Consider the following 23,531-nt stretch of genomic DNA (forward strand, 5'->3'; position numbering starts at 1 on the left):
TCTTCCTCTCCCACTCCCCCTGCTTGTGCTCCCTCTCTTGCTGGCTCTCTCTCTCTCTGTCATATAAATAAATAAAATTTTTTTAGAAAAGGAGGGGGCTGAGCCCGTATCTAAAGATGCCCTATCCTCCTGTGGGTCAGAAGGCTTAGCCTGCACCAGACTGCAGCTGACTCTCACCATTTACAACCAAGCCAAACGTGGTTCTCTCATGCTAAAACTGATATGGGACTTCTACCATCAGAATGCTCACCATTTCCTGTTTTAAGAAATAAACAAAAACCCAAAGTTCCTTTCCAAACAAAAGCTTATGCTAGCTCTCTCAACCAAAGTAGACTCTGGAACACAAGGAAAGGCAGGACAGATCTTGTTCTAAGAGTACACTGTGCTTCTCTCTCACGTGGCTCAGAAAATTCCACAGAAACAGCCTGCTGGTACTCATCCTGACAGCAGCAATACGGAGCAATACAGAGATGGAATAGAATAGGATGTACATAGAGCATGCCTGGGAATGAACACTACTGGTGCCTTTTTAATACAAAAAAAATTAGGAGGTTCATTAAGTAGGATCATGACTACCCTTTTTTGTCAAGTTTATTTGTTTTGACAAACGGTTTGTCTTGATGACCGCTACCAGTGGCCAACAGTAAATGATAGAATGTTTTAATTTGCCCACAAGAAACGACAATATCTACCATTCCCAGGAAACACCTAACCTCAGCCAAATCTTTTCTGTGTTGATATTTATAATCAACACTGTGCTTTATGAAAATTATTTAATAAAATCTATAGTTCTAAGGAGACAAATAAAATCTGGATGCCACCTAGCCTCTGCTTCCCCAGCATTAACCGCCAAGCTCCAGACACAACTATAACACCAAGAGGGCTTGAACTCCATTCATGAGATCCTGGTTTATTCCTTGTAGAACCTAACCTGGCACCTTGTATACAGCAGGCACATAATAAATATGGCCCCTTAATACCAGGTAACATTTATTCATCTCTTACTCTTGGCCAGGCATTGTATTAAGTGCTTTGCTCGTACTATCTTATTTAAATCTCACAACAACCTGATGCAGTTAGATTTATTATTCTCCCGTTTCAGAGAGGAGGAAAGGAGTCTTCCAGAAAGGTGAAGTGACTTGCTCAAGGTCACCTCGGTAATAAAAGGGGCAGAGTTAGGATTTAGTCCCAGGGCATCTGCTACAAAAGAAAAACACTATACTAAGTGAATAAACTATTTATGCCCAAGTGCACCAATCTTTTCTCATCACCAGTAACAGTGACTGGCATGGTAAAGACAGATATTTGCAGATTCTGAAGCTCCTCTACCATTAATGACTATTAAATATTGCTTCTGTTAGAGAAGAAGTTACTGAATTTACACATCTGGAAACTGTGCATTTGATTTCTGCCCAGGAACTTACACAGGATCAGGGATCAATCCCAGTGCAGCTTCCGGCCCAGCGGCTCTCACTGGCTTATTAGCTCTCGACGTCCTGGCAGCCCGGCCAGTGAAAAAAAAGCCAGCTTCAGAGTATAGAATAAAGACAGGTGCCTTAAAAGGGTGTTCCAGGGCTCAGCAGTGGTTATCTGTCTGTCCTTGCTGTTTTGGGATGAATTCCTGCAGCTGTGCCCCACCCACTTTGAAGGATTTCTAGCTAACCTACTACTATCAAGAGTAAAAAAAAAAAAAGAAAAAGGCAAATGACAAGAATGCAACAGGGATGGAAAGATGAGTGGGTGGCTTATAGTACAATTTAGGGAAGAAAAAAAAAATCACTGTTAACAAGGATGCAAGACAGCTTGCCCCAAATCTATAGAGACAGAGTAGATTAGTGACTGGGTTGCCTAGGGCTGGATGTTGGGAGGAAAGGGGGAGTGACTGCTAAAGGGCATGAGGTTTCTTTTTGAGGTGAAGAAAATTTTCTAGAATTGATTGTGGTAATGGTTATAAACTGCACAACTCTGAATATGCTAAAAACCACTCCATTATACACTCTGAGTTGAGAGAACTATATGGTATTTAAAAAATAAATAAATAAAGAGGGACACCTGGGTGGCTCAGTTGGTTAAGCATCCAACCCTTGGTTTTGGCTCGGGTCATGATTTCATGGGTCATGAGACTGAGCCCTGCATTGGTCTCTGCGCCCAGCATGGAGTCCAAGAGCCCTCTGCCCCTCCCCACTCACATGCATGCATGCATACTCTCTTTCTCTGTCAAATAAATAAATCTTTCAAAAAAAAAAAGGTAAAGAAAGCTGGCCAACTATCAGAAGACCGCAATAAAACCATCCCCAAACCATAAAATATTAAAACCACAAATACGTGACAAGAAAAATCAGAACACCCTGGTAATGTATGAATGGCATATACAGTTGACCCTTGAACAACACAGGTTTGAACAACATGGGTTTAAATTATGTGGGTTCACTTACATGACGATTTTTTCCCAATAGAGTACACTACTGTAAATGTATTTTCTCTTCCTGATGATTTTCTTAATAACACTTTTCTTTCCCTAGCTTACTGTATTGTAAGAATACAGTACATAATCCATGTAACACAAAACATGTGTTAATCGACTTTGTATGTTATCAGTAAGGTTTCTGGTCAACAGTAGGCCATTAGTAGTTAAATTTGGGGGGAGTCAAAATTATATGAATTATAAGCAGGTTTTCAGCTGCACAGAGGGGTCAGCACCCCCTAATCCCCGAGTTGTTCAATAACAAAAGAGTGTGAGTTTTATTATTTGCTTCAAAGCAGAGCAATGTGAAATCTAAAAATCCATGTTGAAGGTATTTATTGTAAACAATCTGATGTTTGGAAACCAAGTAGTTGCAGAATTTGGGATCAGAACCAGAGAAGGAATAGAACAACTTTCAAGCCAGGGAAGGATGTCTGACAAAGCAAACATAGGAGGTGTGATAAAGAAGAAAGAAGCCACAGCTTCCAGAGAATTTCTGAGGAGTCTGACCCACTTGTGAGGTTATTCAACATCCCGTTCCATAAAACAAGGCCTCATAAGTAGCTGAAAATATGTCAGGTAGCAGGGGAGCTTTTCTGAATTTCAGTCTAAAAGCCTCACAGTGAGTAGAGTATTCTTGCTAAAGACTGCACAGCATGCCAAGTATTGGGTAGAAATATCTTTTTTTTTTTAAGTAATCTGTACCCCTAACGTGGGCCTTGAACTCATGACCCAAGATCAAGAGTCACATGCTCCATCGACTGAGCCAGTCAAGTGCCCCACGAATCACTTTTTTTTTTTAAGATTTTATTTCTTTATTTCACAGAGAGAGAGACAGCGAGAGAGGGAACACAAGCAGGGGGAGGGGGAGAGGGAGAAGCAGGCCTCCCGCTGAGCAGGGAGCCCAATGCAGAGCTCGATCCCAGGCCCCTGGGATCATGACCTGAGCCGAAGGCAGACACTTAACGACTGAGCCACCCAGGAGCCCCCACAAATTACTATTTTATTTTATTTTATTTTATTTTATTTTTTTTTAAAGATTTTATTTATTTATTCGACAGTGATAGAGACGGCCAGCGAGAGAGGGAACACAAGCAGGGGGAGTGGGAGAGGAAGAAGCAGGCTCATAGCGGAGGAGCCTGATGTGGGGCTCAATCCCATGACGCCGGGATCACGCCCTGAGCCGAAGGCAGACGCTTAACCGCTGTGCCACCCAGGCGCCCCACAAATTACTATTTTAAAGAGTCTCATACTAATCCTGAAAGCTCCCTTCCTTCCACTTAAGCTGCCTGCAAAATTCTGTCTCTCTCCCCCATTCTGGTTCCTAAGAGGCTATAAAATGAGTAGGGGTGATTGTAAGCCTTGTGAATATACTAAAAACCATTGAACTGTACACTTCACAAGGGTGACATTTATGTTGTATGAATTATATCTCAAAAATTTTTAAACTGCTTCCAAAAAATCAGAGCCAAAGATAGAATTACCATATCACCCAGCAATTCCACTTGTGTATACATCCTAAAGAACTGAAAGCAGAGACTCAAACAGATACTTGGACTCCCATGTACATAGCAGCACTGTTCACAATAGCCAAAAGGTGGAAGCAACCCAAGTGTCCATCAACAGATGAATGGATAAACAAATGTGGTCTATCCATACAATGGAATATTATTCAGCCCTAAAAAGAAATGAAATTCTGATATATGCCACAACATGGATGAACCCTGAGGACATTAGGCTAAGCGAAAAAAGCCAGTCACAAAAGGATAAATGTTGTATGATTCCACTTATATGAAGTACCTAGAACAAAGAGAGAGAAAATAGAATATTGGTTACCAGGGATTAGAGGGAGGGCATAATGGGGAGTTACTGTTTAATGGGTATAGTTTCTGTTTGAGATGATATAAAGTTGTGGAAAAAGATAGTGGTGATGGTCACATAACACTGTGAATGCACTTAATGCCACTAAATTGTACACTTTAAAATGGTTAAAATGGTAAAGCTTATGTTATATATAATCTACCACAATTAAAAAACCAGGGCTCTCTCATCTAAGAATCCACACTTGATAGCTGCTTCAGGGTAATATGGCAGTACAAAAAAGACTTCAGAAAGTAAATACCCTTCTTGCACTACAAATTTGAGGTCAAAATATTTTACGTGCATTAGACAAGGTTCAGTTGATTAGGCAGGTACATTTAATGCTTATACATCCAACTTGGATCATTTAGAAGAAGGATCAAAACCATCACAGCATGAATAAATATCTATGTCTTCCTCTCTTTTAAGTAGCCTACAACTGTTAAGATAACCCTCTAAATCAGTGCTGTTCCATGGAACTTTATGCAAAGAAAGGAATGTTCTGTGTCTGTGCTGTCCAATACAGTAGTCATTAGCCACATGGGACTACTGAGCATTTAAAATGTGACTAGTGCAACTGAAGAGCTAAATTTTAAATTTTATTTAATTTGAATTAATTTAAATAGCCACATGTGGCAGTTGGCTACCATATTGGCCAATACAGAGTCTAAAATCCTGAACTTACAGCACACTACTCAACTCTCTTATCTTGCCAAAAGCCGTGACAGTTTCCACAGTTCAGAAAGTTGAATGATGTCTTGATTTCCAGGCCAATTTGTGGAGCAAAACATCTAGCAGTGGGTGTCAAAGAGGGATAGAGGACAAAAAAATAAGAATTTTCCTCTATTCTCCTGTGTCCCCTGTGGAAAAATGCTAACTACACAAAGTGAGAAAATTAAGTTCACCTAGGACAATGAGAAACTGGACCTAGGACAAGTCTCTGACATACTTACAAATTGAGCTTGAATGGGAGAAAAAGAACCACCATTCCTGTGCAGAAACTGGAGAACATGGCCAAAGACAGGCCTCCAGTAACAATTTGCTGAGTACTTGGCAGTGCTGTCCTGCTAACCACAGGACACCTAAATGTAAGTCACCGTGAAGACTCACACATGCACAAAGACTGTCCCTGGGTTCTCCGCCAGAATTAACCGTGCGCTTATCTATGGCCTCATGGTCCATTTTTGTATTTCCATTTATGGTACCTTTCAGTGTGAGACTTGGATTATATTCAATTAGAGAAAGCCGGGTCACCTTGGAGGCTCAGTCGGTTAAGTGTCTGCCTTTGGCTCAAGTCATGGTCCCAGGGTCCTGGGATCAAGCTCCGTGTTGGGCTCCCTGCTTAGCAGGGATGCTGCTTCTTCCTCTCCCTCTGCAGCTCCCTCTGCTGCTCCCCCTGCTTGTGTTCTCTCACCCTCTGTCAAATAAATAAATAAAAATCTTAAAAATTAATTAATTAATTAATTAAAGCCTATCTCACTAGGTCATTAGTTCCTTGGAAGGCAAAGCCAGAACACAAATATATCAATATAAGTACACTGATATAAAGTATGCTACATACAAATATATACATATATATAAATTTTATAGATCTTATTTTTAAGGAATCTCTACCCCCAACATGGGGCTCGAACTTACAACTCTGAGATCAAGTGCCACATGCTCTATGGACTAAGCCAGCCAGGCACCCCAAAAATGTATTTTTTATATTCATAGACATAAGGTCTGGGGTCTTATACTCGATGCACAGATGATGATGGCCATACCACCTACCTCACCGAGCACCTATGTGCCAGACACTGTACTAAACACTTTCCATGCATTACCTCATACAGTCCTCCTGTCAACGCTGTGAGGAATTTCTTTCTCCATTTTATAAGTAAAGAAACTAAGGCTAAGAATAGACCAAGGAATAGCCCACGTCTTTGGCTAAGCCGGTAACTGATCAGATTACGGTCTTAAATGGTATATTGTTTGTAAATGTTTTGTATTTTTTAAATTTTATTGTGGTAAGAACACTTAACATGAGATGTACGTTCTTTTTTTAAAAAGGTTTTTATTTAGGGGAGCCTGGGTGGCTCAGTCGGTTAAGCATCTGCCTTCAGCTCAGGTCATGATCTCAGGGTCCTGGGATTGAGCCCCGCATCGAGCTCCCTCCTCAGCGGGGAGCCTACTTCTCTCTCTCCCTCTGCAGCAGCTTCCCCTGCTTGTGCTCCCTCTCACCCTCTCAAATAAGTAATTTAAAATTATTTACTTATTTGAGAGGGAGGGAGAGAGAGCGAGTGGGGGGGAAGGGCAGAGGGAGAGGGAGGGAGAGAATCTCAAGCAGACTCCACACTGAGCACGGAGCCCGATGCAGGAATCCATCTCACGACCCTGAGATCATGACCTGAGCCAAAATCAAGAGTTGGACGCTCAACTGACTGAACCACTCAGGTTCCCCAAAAGATCTACATTCTTAATAAACTCATTTTTTTAAGATTTTATTTATTTATTTATTTGTATGTGTGTGTATGTGTTTGTATGTGTGTGTGAGAGAGAGAGAGAGAGTGCACACAAGCAGGGGGAGCTGCAGGCAGAGGGAGAAGAAGACTCCCCGCTGAGCAGGGATCCCAATATGGGACTCAATCCCAGGACTCCGGGATCATGACCTGAGCTGAAGGCAGACACTTAAACCAACTGAGCCACCCAGGTGCCCCTCTTAATAAACTTTTTAATGTATGGTACAATATCGTTGACTCTGTGTATAATGTTGTACAGCAGATCTCCAGAACTTACTCATCTTATTTAACTATAACTTTATGTCTGTTGATTAGTAACTCTCCATTCCCTGCTGTCCCCACCTCCTGGGAACCACCAATATACTCTATGATTCTGTGAATTTGTCTATTTTAGATGTTTCATATAAGTGGAATATATGTACATAGTTTTTGTCTTTCCATGACTGGCTGATTTCATAATGTCATCAAAGGTCCATCCACACTGTCACATATTGCAGAATTTTCTTCTCTTTTTAAGGCTAGATAATATTCCAGTGTGTGTGTATGTGTGTGTGTGTGTGTATCACATTTTCTTTATCCATTCATTTGCACATAGACATTTATTAGGTTGTTTCCACATTAGCCATTGTGAACAGTGTTAATATCCCTGAGATCCTGATCTTTATTCTTTTGAATGTATACTCAGAAGTGGGATTGCTGGATCATATGGTATAGTTCTATTTTTACTTTTTTTTTGAGGAATGTTCACGCTGTTTTCCATAGCAGCTGCACCAGTTTGCATTCCCACTAACAGTGCACAAGGGTTCCAATTTCTCCACATCCTCACCAGCACTTGTCTTTTGTTTTTTGATAACAGGCATCCTAACAGATATGAGGGGATATCTCATTAGTAAATTCTTAACTGAAGAAGAGGTAAAAAGGCTACACAATGGGTAATTTGTGCAAAAAGTTATAGAAGGAAGACACCAATATCATAGAAGTAAACACCAAACTAAAAGTCATGTAAGGAAGGTTTAGGGAACTGGGCCCCACAGAAGGCCCCAGGTTTCTTTATGGAGACTGGGAGGTTTTGTCAAAAGGATGCTGAGTGGTTGTTCTACCTGTTCACAGACAGGAAAGCAAGAGGAGAGGCATTTAGAGGAGAGATGTCTATATGAACATAAAGGACTTCTTGACCTACGAGGCAAGGAGTGCCCCTCCAGCCTGAGAATGTGGAGCAAAGAGCCGCGGTCTGTCCTGGAAAAAGTTAACATGCACCTGCTTACAGGGGGCGGCACCTCAAGTTTTCTCTCAAGATCCCCTCCAGACCTGGAGTCAACAGAGGGGAACGCCAAAAGGCCAGGCCCTTGGTCTGTGTGTGGGAAGGTGTTCTCAGCAGGAATGCAGCCACATGACTTTTCCACAGCTCGAATACACCAGGCAGAGAAGAGAGGACATCCAGGAAGTCACTGGGACTCCACAAACATAGCCATGGCTCTGTTCAGCCTATCCCAATCCTCCTGGTGTGTGTGTCGGCCACACCACCCAAGGCCCAGGCATGCCTCCATTCTGGCATGGCTGGTTTGCTTGCAGATCAGCCTGTGAATCACACGTGTACTTATTCAAATCACTAAAGCTGTGGCATTGTTAGTATGTCTCAACAGGGAATAATAATGCCAGCATAGGCCCAACACAGTAACTTCCACCCTGAGCTAGTATTTTTCTCAAAAGACCAACTCCTTTATGATCTAAATACTGACCAGTCAGGTCTTGTCAGTGACAGAGAGGTTTTCTCATGAGGGCCAAAGAAGTCCCCTGCCACACTGATGGCAACATTTCTCTCACACATGCCACACCCCACAGGGTCAAAGTAATGCCAAGCTGCAGGAATGCTGCCAACACGTCTGTGGCCTGAAAAGATAAGACTGAGGCCCCGAAACCTTATAGCCTTCATGAAACCAGGGGTGGGTCCAGGAATGTAAACTGGGAACAAACAAGAACAAAAGAGTAGTTACTCATATTAGAATCTTCCCAAAGGAAGCCACAATCCTGTCTGCCTTTTGTCTAATACTAATTCCTCCTTCCAGGTTTATCTCCCTAGTGTCAAGACATTTGCACCCAACCACTCTGTGTCCAGGGTCATCAGATATTCTTTTCTACTATGGCTTCACCTTCCTCAGAAATTCCATCCTCAAGTCTTCAAGGTGGGTTTAAGTCTACACACACTACATTCCTTGAGATCAAGAAACCCCACTCACCTTCCAGTCTTTCCTTCTGCAAGCCAGAAGCTGCAGTGCGTTGCTATACTGGAGCAGAATCCAGGGAAAAGGAAAACTTCAGACACTGCAAAAGGTCCAAGATCAGACTCCCCAGAAGACTGCCTGCTGAAACTACATTCCCCTCTCATTTACATATAAGGTGAAGTCATCTCCAACCAACGCCCTCAGGAGTTGAGGCCCACATCTCCTTCTATAGCATTACTCACTTATAGATTAACTATCTTGGGAAAGGCAAAGTATGCAAAAGCTAGAAACTAAGTTCTTTGCTCTGGTCCTACTTTTTATCTGGGAGAAACCCTACTTCAAGCCAGAGATGGGACGATAAGCACAGGCTTTCAATTACATCTTTAGCTCTGCTCATTTCTCTATTAAAAAATGCCCTCAGTCATTACTTACCATCCAAGGAGCAGTTACTGAGCCAGTTACAACCTGCTGCATGAAGGATATACAGTTTAGCCAAGACAGAAGCATGTAAACAAATATTTATAATACTGATAAGTTGCAATAAAGCTGTATCAGAGCAAAGGAGGATATACCGTCTGGAGGTGGTAGCTATAGATGTACCCCACATTCCCATCAGAATGGCTAAAATTAAAAAGACTGACAATACCAAGTGCTGACAAAGATGTGGAGGAACTGAAACTCTGATGCTTTCCTGATGGGAATGCAAAATGGAACAGCCATGTGGTAGGCAGAATAATGCCCTCCCCCTCATCCCTGCCGAGATGTCCATGTCCTAATCCCTGGAGTCTGTGAAAATGTTACCTTATGTGACAAAAAGGCCTTTGCAGATGTGACTAAGTTAAGGTTCTTGAGATGGGGAGATTATCCAGGATTTTCCAAGTGGGCCCAAAGCAATCACAGGGGAAGCAAGAGAGTTGGGTGAGAGAGGAGATAAGACCATAGAACCAGAAGTTGGAGAGAGAGATACTGGAAGATACAGCTATGCTGCTGGCCTTGACAAGAGAGGAAGGAGTCATGAGCCAAAGAATGCAGGCAGCCTCTAGAAGCTGGATGGAGAAGGCAAGGAAATGGGTTCTTACCTTGCAGCCTCCAGAAAGGTTCTACTGACACATATTTTAGGACTTCTGACTTCCAGAATTATAAGATAAATTCATGTTGCTACAAGCCATTAAATTTGTGGTAATTTATTATAACCACAAAAGGAAACTGCTTCTAACTGTTTGGAAAACAGTTTGGCACTATCTGCTAAAGCTGAGCATGTGCCTACCTTATGACCCAGCAATTCCACTTCTAGGCATATAAGCAATAGAAATGCATCTGTATGGGCACCAAGAGATGTGTACAAGCATGTTCATAGCAGTTTTAGTCAAAAGAATAAGAAGCTGGAAATAACCCATGTGTCCATTAGCAAAAGAATGGATAAAACAAACTACAATAATAGTCACACAATGTAATACTGCTCAGAAATAAAAATAAATGAACTGCTGATATATACAACAGGGGTGAATCTTATAGGCATAATACTGAGTGAAAAAAAACAGACACAAAAAAGTATATACTGGGGGCGCCTGGGTGGCTCATTTGTGTGAGCATCTGCCTTCAGTTCGGGGCATGGTCCCAGGGTCCTGGGATCGAGCCCCGCATCGGGCTCCCTGCTCAGTGCGGAGCCTGCTTCTCCCTCTGCCCCTCACCCTTCTGGTGCTCTCTCTCTCACACTGTCCCTCAAATGAATGAATAAAATCTTTAAAAAAAAGTATATACTTGACTAAAAGGTTCTGGAGATGGATGGCAGTGATGGATGCACAACAATGTGAATGTCCTTAATTGCAATGGACTTAAACACTGCTAAAATAGTTTTAGGTTATGTATATTTTGCCATAATACAAATGGGCATGCTACATGAATCCATTTTAATAAAATTCAAAAACAAGCAAAACTAAACCACAGTGAAAAGTGATGAGGGGGCACCTGAGTGACTCTGTCAGTTAAGCATCCGACTCGTGATACCCATGATTTCGGCTCAGGTCATGCATGACCTCCTGGGTGGTGAGATCGAGACCTCCGTAGCACTTGTGCTCAGCATGGAATCTGCTTGAGTTTCTCTCTCCCTCCTCCTCTGCTCCTTCCCACCGTATGCATGTTCTCTCTCTCTTTCTGTCCCTAAGTAAATAAATCTTCAAAAAAAAAAAAGAGGTGAGAACAATGGTTCCCTTTGGGGACCACTGTCTAGGAGGGGGCATGAGGAAGCTTTCTGGGTGCTGGAAATGTTGTTTTTTGATCTGGGTGTTGGTTATATAGGTGTATAAGTAAATATTCATCACACTATATGCTTAAGGTCTGTGTACTTCAGTTTCCAAATGCCAAACCCAAGTTTATTTGCACATGATCTGATTTACCTGCATTAACATTATCAACACCATAATGGAAATGGGGGAGAAAAGAAAAATCCACCAAAAATGTGTGATCGGGGAAGGCTTCAGGGAAGGTGAGATGTGAGACAAGTACTAGAGGATGAACATGGCAGATACAAAGAGGAAGGGAATTCTGGGCGCAGGGAAGAGCATGCCCATGAGCAGTGAGGTGTGAGTGGGTGCAGACTGTGCTGGATGCTACAAGCTTCAAGTGGTCACTGGCCAGAGAGAGGGGGCTGGAAAGGTAAATGGGAGCCCCATTTCAACACACCTGTCCTATCAGAAGCTTAGACTATACGCACGCTAGGCAGATGTCAGATGAGGTTAGGTAAGAGTGATAAGATGGATCCATGACGGGAGGGTGACCTGGATGGAGGGAAAGAGACCTCTAAGGCTCTCGTAATAATGATCAGGCTCCAGATGACAGGTCTAACCCAGGCAATAGGGATGGGGTCATAAGAGATAAAGAAGCCAGAAGTCCCTACTTGGTTGTAATGGGGGAGGTTACGGGGAAAGTTGGTAAGTCTGTTGGCTCCAAGCCTACTTGGCTGGTGATCCCCATAACAAAAGGGTGAAGACAAACCTACCCTTCCCCTTGCCTCCTGAGCTGGAAGTGGAGGATCACAGTATCTCAAGAGTTGGAAAGCACCAGTCAGATTTCCTAGTGTACCATCTTACAGACAAGCAACTGAGTTCTTCTCATGGGCCAACACTTGTGGCCACAGTTTGTAAGGAACAAGCCAGAACAAGAGAGCTGAGGCTTATCTACTTTAGTGAGTACGTCCTAGAGAAGGGGGAACATGACTCATTCAGCTGTGGTACCCAATGCCCCCAAATGCCCTCACCAACCTCACCTTCTACTACAGGGTTCTCTGGCCTGGGCCTATGGTCTCAGTCCCTGCCAGTCTCTCACAGCAAAAATTCTCTCCACAGGCCACCCAAATCCTGTACAACTAACGGTTTCACCTAATGGTTTGGTAATGCCTTGTAAGTCAATCCAACTTATCCTCCAACCAATCTGTATAACCAAAACTGAGGCGGGGACACAGAGGAGTTGGCTGACCATGGGCACCCCAGGGCAACCAGGAGCCAGAAATAAGCCTTGGGTACTAGATTCCATCATGGCCCTACAGATCTGATACGAACCATAGGAGGTAACTTCTGGGTTCTTTACTTGATGGCCTGTACCCATCTGAGAGTGGTTGAAGGGCCAAATACCACAGTCTGTAGAGGAGAAACCAAGAATGGATGAGTTTAAAGTAACTTGTTCAAGGCCTGAAACCTATTCCTCATTTCTGCTCCTTATCTGGCAAGGTTAGTCAACATCTAGGTAATTGCCCAGTCCAATTCAGGAGCCACTACCACATGTGCTATTTTAATTTAAATTATCTAAAATCAAATACAATTAAAAATTCAGTTCCTCAGTGCTCCATAGCCACATGGTGGCTGGTGGCTACCATGTGGAACAGACATAGAACATCTCCATCCTCACAGAAAGTTCTATTAGACAGCCCTGGTCCTCACATGTGATATCTCCTGCTTGAACTGGCCTGCTTGTAAGAGGCATTCACTCTAGGGGCATCTGGATGGTGCAGGCGGTTAAGCATCTAACTCTTGGTTTTGGCTCAGGTTGTGATCTCTGGTGGTGAGACTGAGCCTTGAGTTGGGCTCTCTCTCCCTCTGCCCTTCCCTCCCCAGCTCGCTCTCTCTCAAGTAAATAAATCTTAAAAAAAAAAAAAAAGAGGCATTCACTCTGAGATCTTCTTTACGTGTCAAAGTGGCAAGAATCCTTTTAATTTTTAACTAATAAAGATGAAATTACATACCACAAAGGACATTCAGTACTCCTTAATAGAAAGGCACCAAGTCTTCTGGGGTCCCTCAGTCAAAACTGAGAGAAAGTAAAAGACAACTAAGAGAAATGAAGGCTAACAGGGTAGAGTGAAACAGTCCACATTCTGCTTTCTTGATCGTTCTACTATAAAAAGAGCTAATCTCATCCCAGAAGATTAGGGATATGTGGAAACTAATGGACCATTAATAAGAAGCAATTATTCTTGAGAAATAATTTATGACTGACAAAAACAAAATCAAGTGAAGTGGAAATTTAGGGGGGCGAGGAGAAGGTAAAAAAGGAAAGCAGAAACATGTTTTGCAGTAAGAAAACTACAATTAGAATTAGTAATTTTTAAGACAGTTTATATCTGAAGACGTAGCTAAAACAGCTTAAGTAATATTGGTTACCTAGATAATGAAAATGATCACTTAAATTTTGTTCATAACACAAATCTCCACTGGGGGGAAAGTTATCCAAATGGAAGGAAAGCTTTCACTGAAGGCTATCATAGTATTTCAACACCAATTGCCATCCCTTGACAAGTGCTCCAGAGAACCCAACACACACAAAGTAAAAAAGAGCAAAAACTCCTAAGAGGTGACACCACTCCCATGCACAAGGACGGTTCCTTCTCTAGTAAGGGGAGAGCATACCCAGGTGCTCAGGGAAGAGGACAGGAATCTTGGGTGGGGCAGGTGCTTAAAAAATAAGTTCAGCAGAATCCCATTTTGTCCAGTTTACAATTCAGATGGTTATTTCAAGTTAAGAGCACATATTAAGGTGTTGTTTTAAAACAAGGACACAAAGCACTGTTTAATTAAGGGGTTTAGGTGCCTGGTAAAAGAGTCAAGCTACAGCGGCATTTCCTGCTCTGTATTTATTATTAATTTCAGGCATTCATTTATGCCCTCTGTCGTCTTATATAAAACAGAGAAATAAATATGAAAAGCAAGTGAGAAAAACAAGAGTAACATAGAAAAATAGAGGTAAGAAGGAAGTTAAGACACTATACCTACCACACCAACCCAGGTTCCACACTGGTAGACTTGCTAAGCCAACAGTTAATTCTTTTTTTTTTTTTAAGATTTATTTATTTATTTGAGAGAGAGAGAACCAGAATGCAAGTGGGGGGAGAGGCAGAGGGAGAGAGAGAATCCTCAAGCAGACTCCTCACGGAGCATGGAGCCTGATGCAGGGCTCCATCCCAGGACCCTGAGATCATGACCCGAGCCGAAATCCAGAGTAGGCTGCTTAACTGACTGATCCACCCAGGCTCCCCAAGCAATAGTTAATTTTTAAAGACTTGGTGTCAAAGATAGAGAAAGACCAACTGCTCAGGAGGAAGACAACTTGGTCTGGGCAAGGACTTGTCCTGCAAGCCCTGAAAGTGAGTGCTGGCTAACCGGTCCCACTCAACTAAGTCCCTTTATAGCCAGTGCCGGCTCTCTCACATAATCAAACCCAGGACATAGGAGGTGGGACCAGCCTGTGAATTCACTGGAACCGCCCAGTAATGTGGTCCCCAGAATTTGTCCTGTCAACCAACAGGAACTTGTTGATCATAATGAGCAAGTGGCTTCTATAAACAGGTACTAGGAAGACACAATACCATCTCTGGGAGGAAATGACCAGACCTGACCTCACAGAGCCTATCCTAACCCAGAGGATTCCCCACAGGACCCCAACACTGAACCTTGGAGATCCTGAGCTGGTTAATACTGCTGCCTTCTCCCATCTTTCTGTCAATATTATACCATGCTTTCCACTGATAACAGCTCAACAATTACCACAAAGTCAAGCCCACCCTCTTTCCACAGCCTGTCTGGTCACGAAGACAACATTTTGTGTGCGGACTTTACCACTTGGCCATGCTGGAGAAAACAAATGCAGCTTCTCCCTTCAAGTGCCTGGGGATTAAGCCTGTTTTGCCTTACTACAGGGGATACCATTTATCAAATCATCTTTCCATTTCCATCACGCCTACTCACGTTGGACTGAATACCACAGCACGCGTTCATACCACTCTCAACATCATTCAATACCATCGTGCCCTATGTGACTATGGTGTCATTCCTACAGCAAAAGAACTTTCTGCCATGATGGAAATGGTCTAGATCAGTGAGTCCTGTCCAATATGCTAGCCACTAGTCACAGCTCCTGAGCACTTGAAATGTGACCAGTCCAAATGGAGATGTGCTGAAAGCATAAAATATATACTGGTTTTGGAAGACTCAGTGCAAAGAATACATTGTGAGATCTCTTATTAATAATTCTTTATACTAATCACATATTGAAATGATAGTATTTTGGGTATACTGGGTTAAATAAATTTTTTTAAAGATTTTATTTATTTATTTGTCAGAAAGAGAGAGAGAGAGAGTGCATGAGCACCAGCAGGGGGAGAAGTAGGCTCCCAGAGGAGCAAGGAGCCCGATGTGGGACTTGATCCCAGGACCCTGGGATCATGACCTGAGGTGAAGGCAGACACTTAACTGACTGAGCCACCCAGGCGACCCTGAAGAAACTGTATTATATTAATTTCCCTTTTTTCTTTTTTACTTTTTCAAATGTAGCTGTTAGAAAATTTAGGATTATATATACGGCTAGCATTCTATTTGTATTATCCAGCACCAGCCTATACTATTGTTTAGTATTTTATCTTTAAATTGAGTTCTTTTCATTTTCTACTCATTCTGAAAATATTCATGAAATTACAGTTTGATGTACTAGTTGTATTTTTATAATACAATCTAAAAATCTACACAACTATTAACCTAAAATTGAAAAGATAAACCTGTCCACATGTAACCTAAAACCCTCTTGTGTACCACACCCTTTGGGAAATGTTGGCCTAGGGCAGAGCTACTCAGAGTGTAGCCCGTGGATGGGTGCCAGTCTCCTTACTGTTCGTTATCGTTCACAATAAGGACATAAGTTGAGAACATGCATTTAGAAACATTTATAGCAATTTGACAGTCTAATCTAATATCCATTGATATCTTGGAATCTAATACCTAATCTAATATTTAAAAAGTCAGGAGTTATATTTTCCATGTCCTTTACATTTTATTTTTCTAGTAAGTCTTTTTTATTCTATTTTACCAAGATATTGGTCAACAACAGATTGGAAATTAGAAACAAAAACCAAAAACCAAACTGGTTGCCAGAATTAGTTTGAGACACACTGGCCTACAGTATAAGAGAATCTTCCATGGGCCTTCTGGAGTGATAATCCAAGAACTGCAATCCTCAGTCACACCCAACAGTGTCCTAAGACAGAAAAATGTACTAAGGAGATCTTCCAGAGCCCAGTAATAAAGGCTGGCACAGAGAGAGTAGGAAGTTAATTGCTGGCAAACCAGAAATCCTGTTAAATGGAAGTTTTCTTCCTCTAAGCATTTTAATTCATAAAATGTTTGCTATAATTCTAAGAAATGTGGGTTCTCCTTACCTTTGGGGAGAAAAATTGTATACTAAGGAAAAGGCACAAAAAATCCTTATAAAATGGGGACCTAGAGTAATGAGCTAGATCTTGAGAGGGGTACAGAAGATGTGTCAGCTGGATTCGAAGTCAGCTGGGAGCTCACTTGGAGCGTATGTGAGAGGAGTTTGTTATAATCTATCTGGGAAGGCACAAGTAGCATGAAGGTTCAAAATACTTAACTCTGGAGTCAAACACACTGGCTTGCCGCTTACTGTATGTCCTTGAGCAAATTACTTAACCTCTCTTACATTCAACATATTTACCTGTTGCATCAGAGAATCTCCAAAAAAGGAGATAACCTCTCTTCACGTCAAGAGGTAGAGTCTAGCTCCCTCCCCTTGAATCTGGGCTGGCCCTGTGACTTGCTTTAACCACTGAATGCAGGAAAAATGACATTCTGGGACTTCCAAGCCCAGGCCTTAAGAGAACTGGCAACTTCTGCTTCCTCACTCTTGAGGCACAGCTGCTATGCTGTGAGAAGTCCAGGACAGACTCCCTGTGATTAGATACCTGGCCCATGACAGGCCATGTTGGACGTTACAAACCCAAGTGAGCTCCAAGCTGACTGCGACTCCAGCTGACACCACATGGAACAGAAAAACTACTCAATTGAGCCCAACTAACCCCCAGAATCATGAGAAATAATACATTTGAAATGGTTTGCTACACAGCAATAGAGAATTGAAACATCTCTAAAATGAGGATAAAAACAGGAAAAAAACAGTATAAAGAGTGGTTGTGAGGAATAAAGTAAAATAATATATGACAAGTGCTTATAATGGTGCTTGGCTCATAAGTGCTCAACAACTGGCAGCTGTTACCATTTGAGGAGCTAAAATGAGCACGTGTACAGTGTGTAACTGCAGGCTGTCTGGGAGGGAGGTTACATTCAGGTTCTGCTGCCTGGCAGGCCTGAGCAGCAGAAAGCCCAGGAAGGTGGAAAGGCAAGGCTTTGTGGTGAAACAAGTATTGGATCTGAAAGATGGAGACTGCAGAATGATGGTTTCTAAACCTCTGATACACGGAGACCCATCCATGCACTGCTGGGCAAGAACAACATGCGTCTGCGCCAAAGGCTGAAGACCACCATGTAGGAACCCCAGAGGTCTCTACAGACACAGAGTAGATGGGTGGCTGCCCGCACCTGGGGGAAGGGCGGCGAGAGGCAACAGGGAATGCCTGCTAATGGGTATGGGGTTTCTCTGTGGAGTGATGAAAATGTTCTAAAATTGGTTGTAGTGATGGCTGTACAACTCTGTGAAAATACTGAAAATCATTGAATTGTGCATTTTAAAAGGGTGAAATGTAAAGTATATTAACAATGTCTCTCTAAAGTTATTACTACATAGTAAAGAGGAAGGTAAAAATGAAGAGGGTGGAGATGACAAAGGAGCAAAAAGCACTCCATAGGGTTGTTTGGGGCCAGCCTATTTGGCATCAAGAGGAAAAGCAGATATTTTCAAAACAGTGAATGAACCCAGTGCCAGCCAGGAGCTGTGTACCCTGGAGACAGACCCTGCTATTCCAAAGGATTATGGGAATTTGTCATGACTGTTTGACCGCTGTGTAGCTCACTCACACCTGTCTTCGTTTTGCTTAAGCCACAACCTGAACTCTGCTAATCACAGGGCTTTTAAAGAGGAAAACTAGGCAAAAAGATAGCAAAAATGCTTCCTAACAGAAAAGCAGATAAAGGCCTACATTCAGACAGACCTCAGAGGGGGATGAGGGGGATCCCGAGGCCTAGCCTACCCCAGAGCCTCAGATGCCAACTCCACATTTGAAAGAGGTCACCTGAGATGTGAGATGGGTAGTGGGCAATCCCTCCCAGGCCACAGTCCCCCAAAAGCAGCTACCCCCAACCACAGCCACTTCCTGGGAAAGGTTTCAAATCCTTGGACTGCTGCCAGAGCCAATGCAACACAGTGATAGTCCCCCCAAACCAGGCCGTATCATCGTCAGCATCATCCTGGGAGCTGAGTGCATTCGAGTTATATCCTGTTAAATCATCCCATCAAGGCCCACCAGACTGTGCACCAACATCCCCCAGAAATCCCCATTTCTTTCTGCTCAAATCAACCCTGCAAATCCTCGTTTTATAAGTCAATCCATATAATTCCTACAAAAGATGAGATGTTCTTAAAAAAAAAAAAAAAGAAACTACTCCAGAAGATGGGGCATCTGAATAAGAGAAAAACATCTTTTAATCTTGGAGAGGAAGAAGGGTTAGAAATGGAAAGACTTTGACTACTTGTGTCACCAGGGCTGGGACATCAGAAGAGAAACCGCTGATGGTCAGGTAAACTTTCAGCAGTTTGCCCTGAAGGTGCTGCCAAGTCCAGGTCCTATAGTGCCACCACTAAACAAGACCAGAAGCCCCAGACCAAACACAACTTTGTGTCTTTCCCTCCTGACCTGTGGGTCCTTCCTAATGCCAAGGGGACTTGAGATGTTAATATGCATGCACAAACTCAACTTGCTCTTCTTAGGTCCAAACAGTCTTAGAATTCAAGTGTCTGGGGGTGCCTGGCTGGCTCAGTTGGTGGAGCATGCAACTCTTGGTCTCAGGGTTGTGAGTTCAAGTCCCACACTGGGTGTAGAGATTATGTAAAAATCTTTTATAAAAAAGAAAGCATTTAAGAATAGTCTTAAATACAATTTTGAGAAAAGATGAAGAATTCTGATTTCTTGGGGACCTACTCTCAGCCTTTCCTACTCAGCCCCACCCAACTTTGCCCCTGAGGGAGGGTCTCCTGAATTTCCAGCTTGTACCTACTTTCTCTTTATCTAGGGCGGGTGATGGAAAACTTCCAAGTGGAAGGACAAAAGGGAACCTCATCTTTCCTTAAAGCAATTCTCTTTACCAGGGAACAATGGGTAAATGAGTTCAACTCAATAAACAACATTCATCCATCGAATACACCAGAAAACTCAACAGGTCTTAGGAAACATGCTTTGTAATTCCACTATCACAAACTCCACCAACACGCTGCTTTCATCCAACTCATGAATATTTACTGAGCACTGGACCCGGTGTAGGTGCTCCCGGCATGATGCAATTGTTAAAGATCAGTTACAGACTTATTGTGTACCTGTACCATGTGGCACTGAGAGAGGGGCCTATAACCTAGACCCAGGCCTTGTTCTCAAGCTGATGATATAATAGGAAATAACTGCTAACCAGTGTGAGCACTTACTGTGTGTCAGGCACTGCTTTACAGAGACCAATTCCTTCCTCGAAGCAGTGCTTCTACCTCCCCATGTTGTTCTTGAGCCCATTTTAAAGATGAGAAAACTGAAGCTCAAGGCGTCAAATAACTTCCGGGAGGTGAGAGTGCAGGAAAGTGGCGAGGTGGCATTCACACCCAGGCACTCCGGCGCTCAATCTCTTCAGCTTCAGCAGCAGCCACCGGCACAGGGTCCGGCTAACGGTGGACTCTCAAAGAATGCCTGCTGAGAGGAGCTGGATGGTGAACGTAACAGGCAGAATAATAGTGTTTCGCTGAAGGTGCCACAGGCACAGACAAGCAGAAGTTCCTTAATTCTGACTGAGAGGAGCCTAGAGGAAGTGAACCATGGAAAGGGAAAAGGGAAGAGGGCATTTCAGGCTGAGGGGAGCACAAGATCTGGGTGACACAGAGGCAGTTTGACAGCTGAGATCCAGTGATTCTATTTGCTGGCTAAAGGTATTTAAGCAGATCCAAGCAACGAGGGCTTGCTCGTCATTAGTTATACGGTGCACATAACAGAGCACTAGAAAGAACAGCACATTTGCTAACTTCCATCCTGGAGGTAAATAAAAGGAAAGAAAAAAAGCATCACTGGTGGGTAATAGGAACATGCACAGGATTTCAATATCGGAAGAAGCTGTTGTTAAAGGAAACCACCAGAGGTATTCCCTAGTCACCTTCTACAGCAGATCCTAGGAAAACCACTCACCAACTCATAGCCCCCAGATGTGCAGGCTGAATCTCATTAGGAATGGATCCCAAATGATAAGGCCTCTGGGCAGCCAAGAATGATCAGCATCCAGGATGGATTACAATAAAACCTCAATAATCCAGATTTTACTGAGGATGACATTATTTTTTCTAAGTATCTGGCCTCAGTAGCCCTCAAAATAATCAACCATGGTACTACCTGGCCCCTAAATTGAACACTCCCAATTTTTCCACACCAACTGTAATGCATGGAAGTGTAATATTTTAAACCTTCACATGTCTTTCTATCGTTTCAATTTCAAATAAAGGAAAACAGTTTAAGTTAATCTTAATATCAGTAGAGAGTGCATTAAATGGTTCTACAATAAAGTTTCCTACTAGGGCTTAATAAGGATGCCCCCTTATTAAGTTCCTTCAGAGAAACTTAAATTCCACAGGTAAGGCACCTGGGTGGCTCAGTCGGTTAAACGTCTGCCTTCAGCTCAGGTCCTGATCCTGGGGTCCTAGGATGTAGTCCTGCATAGAGCTCCCTGCTCAGCGGGGAGTCTGCTTCTCCCTCTCCCCTTGCTCCAACCCCCTGCTCATGCTCTCTCTCTGTCAAATAAATAAATAAAATCTTTTTTAAAAAATAAAAAATCCCACAGATAAATTGCAAGCCCAACCAAAAAGCCCCTCCCTGCCTTTAAAACATGGAAATAACCTATTATTTAAACTCCCAAATAAAACTGTAAACTTCAACAACCTTTCCAATATTCTCTTCTGCTCGGTCTCCTTCCCCCAAGGCTGATTCTGATGGGTGGGTGGGTTGGTGGGTTCTGGCTTCTTCCCTAGCAGACACATCTGAGTTTCTCAAATTAAGCAAAAAGAATAAAAACGGAAGTATACATATTTATAAATACATATTTATATCACTAACCTGTGATATTTGTTAAATTCTGCCTTAAAAAATGCATGATGAAAAACGCAAATTGGGGAAGACGTAAGCCACCTCCTCCTTCTATCAACGATGCAAATTAAGGCCCAATCAGAAAATACCTCCCACCCACCATGAAGAGCATGTTTTAAGCGACTAAAGAACATTTCCCTTGATTTCTTTCCCTTCCTTGGTTCACCTCATATAAAATAGTCGTCTCTTCACTATGTGATAATTCTTCGAATCATATACTTCAGACCTGTGCGCTTTTGTATTATGCATGTTATACTACAGCAAAAATGTTTTAAAAATAGGTCACATTAACTTAAAAAAAAAGGTGTTGCCAGGAAAAACAGCAGGAAATCAGTTTCTCCACTGCTTGCACCCCCGCACTACCTGCAACCACTTTACAGAACGTCGAAGACATGAGACCTGCTTATCTAAAATTCTGCCAAATGTCCTCAAAATCTCCCCCTGCTTCGCTCATTTTTGGGCAGCCCGTCCGGGAACCAGCCCTCCTTAGCTCCTAGCAGTTGCAGGCTTGCGGGCTGGAAGACGCAGTGGTTGCGCTGCCATTTGAGGGGGCTTGCGGCCCCTCCAGACCCCTGGGCAACGCACCCGAGGCCTGCGGGAGTGCCTGCGGGTGGCGGGGGAACCCGGTCCCGGGGCTCGCGCCCGCCTGTCCAAGCAGTGCTCCGCCCGCCCCTGCCAGTGGGTGACGTCCGGGATCTGCCCCCAGGATGCCGCGAAGCATGAAGCCGGGCCACCTCCAGGGCCGGCTGCAGCTGCCGCTCGCGCGCATTTCCCAAGACGCAGAGTGGGCGAGCGCGCAGGCCCCGGCGACCCCCCCCACTGCTCAGCCTTCCCCAGTGCCCCCCACGCCGGCTGCTCCCTGAGAGGGGCCCGGCCCCCCGGAGCCCCTGGGGCATCCAGCCTGGGCCCAGGCTCCCCACACCAAACATACTGGCCATCCACCCTAAGCCACCCCCAACTGCACCCACTCACTCAGGCCACCTGAGAGGGGCCCCTGCCACCGGCACGGCGAGCGTCGAGGCCCTGGATACCGCGCCCAGTCGACCCCAGGCCGGGAGAAGGGCGTTTAGCCCAGCACCGCGCCGCGTCCCCGCCCGGCGCGCTCCAGAGCCGCTGCCCTGCGCGGCTTGCGGCGGGTCCGCCCCGCCCCCCGGGGGGACCTGAAGCCCCCACGCGCTCAACACACCCCGGGGGCCCTACCTGAAGGTCGGTGGTTGGGCGGCGAGGTCCGCACCGCGCCTGACTCTGCCATCTTCCCGGAGAGCGGGGGTCCCCGCGCAGCCCCCTCCGTCCCGCTTCCAGACCCGCAGCCCCCGCCGCGCTCCATTGGGACGCGCGGGCCGCACAGGCGCACTGCCGGAGCCGCCGCGCCGCACCGGACCCGCGCGCACCCGCACGCGCACGCGTCCTCCTCACACAGCGTGCGCACACGGCGTGCACGTGCGAAGTGAGCACCGGTTCTCACGCCGCGCACGCGCACCGCGTGCACAAGCGAGGGGCACACCGGCCCCCACAGAGCACATGCACGCGGCGTGTACATGCAGCGTACGCACTAGTTCTCACCGCACGCTCACAAACCGCGCGTAGTTTCGCTCCTCACACACTGATCCTCACACAGCGTGCAAGCACACACGGCGTGGACATAGTTCCTCATAGACTGCTTACACGTAGTGTGCACACATCAGTGTAAACGCACCTCCCCACGCAGTGCGCACACTCAAAGCGTTGTGCACATAGGATGCAGTTTCTCACATTGTGCACGCATCCTCAGAGTTGTGAACACAGTGCACACATACCACGTGCACACACGTGCTTACCCAGCATGCACATGTTCTCACACACCATGGACACACGTCCTCACACGG

General features: G+C 44.2%; 1 protein-coding gene across 5 annotated transcripts in view; it reads right to left on the bottom strand.

Moving 5' to 3' along the window:
- Positions 1 to 23,029, bottom strand: part of MAP7D2 (MAP7 domain containing 2) — a 97,043-nt gene extending 74,014 nt beyond the window's left edge. For 4 of the 5 annotated variants that reach the window (XM_057310467.1, XM_057310473.1, XM_057310463.1 and 1 more), the window contains exon 1: positions 22,867 to 23,029. In XM_057310467.1, the coding sequence (XP_057166450.1) occupies positions 22,867 to 22,993 (127 nt within the window). In that variant the 5' untranslated portion in view covers positions 22,994 to 23,029. Of the gene's footprint in view, positions 1 to 22,638; positions 22,714 to 22,866 lie in introns of those variants that run through there. The other variant, XM_057310477.1, reaches the window with a different exon arrangement.
- Between the last annotated feature and the right edge of the window lie 502 nt (positions 23,030 to 23,531).

Source organism: Ursus arctos, chromosome X (assembly GCF_023065955.2).
Source record: "Ursus arctos isolate Adak ecotype North America chromosome X, UrsArc2.0, whole genome shotgun sequence".
In the NCBI taxonomy this organism is placed as follows: Eukaryota; Metazoa; Chordata; class Mammalia; order Carnivora; family Ursidae; genus Ursus; species Ursus arctos.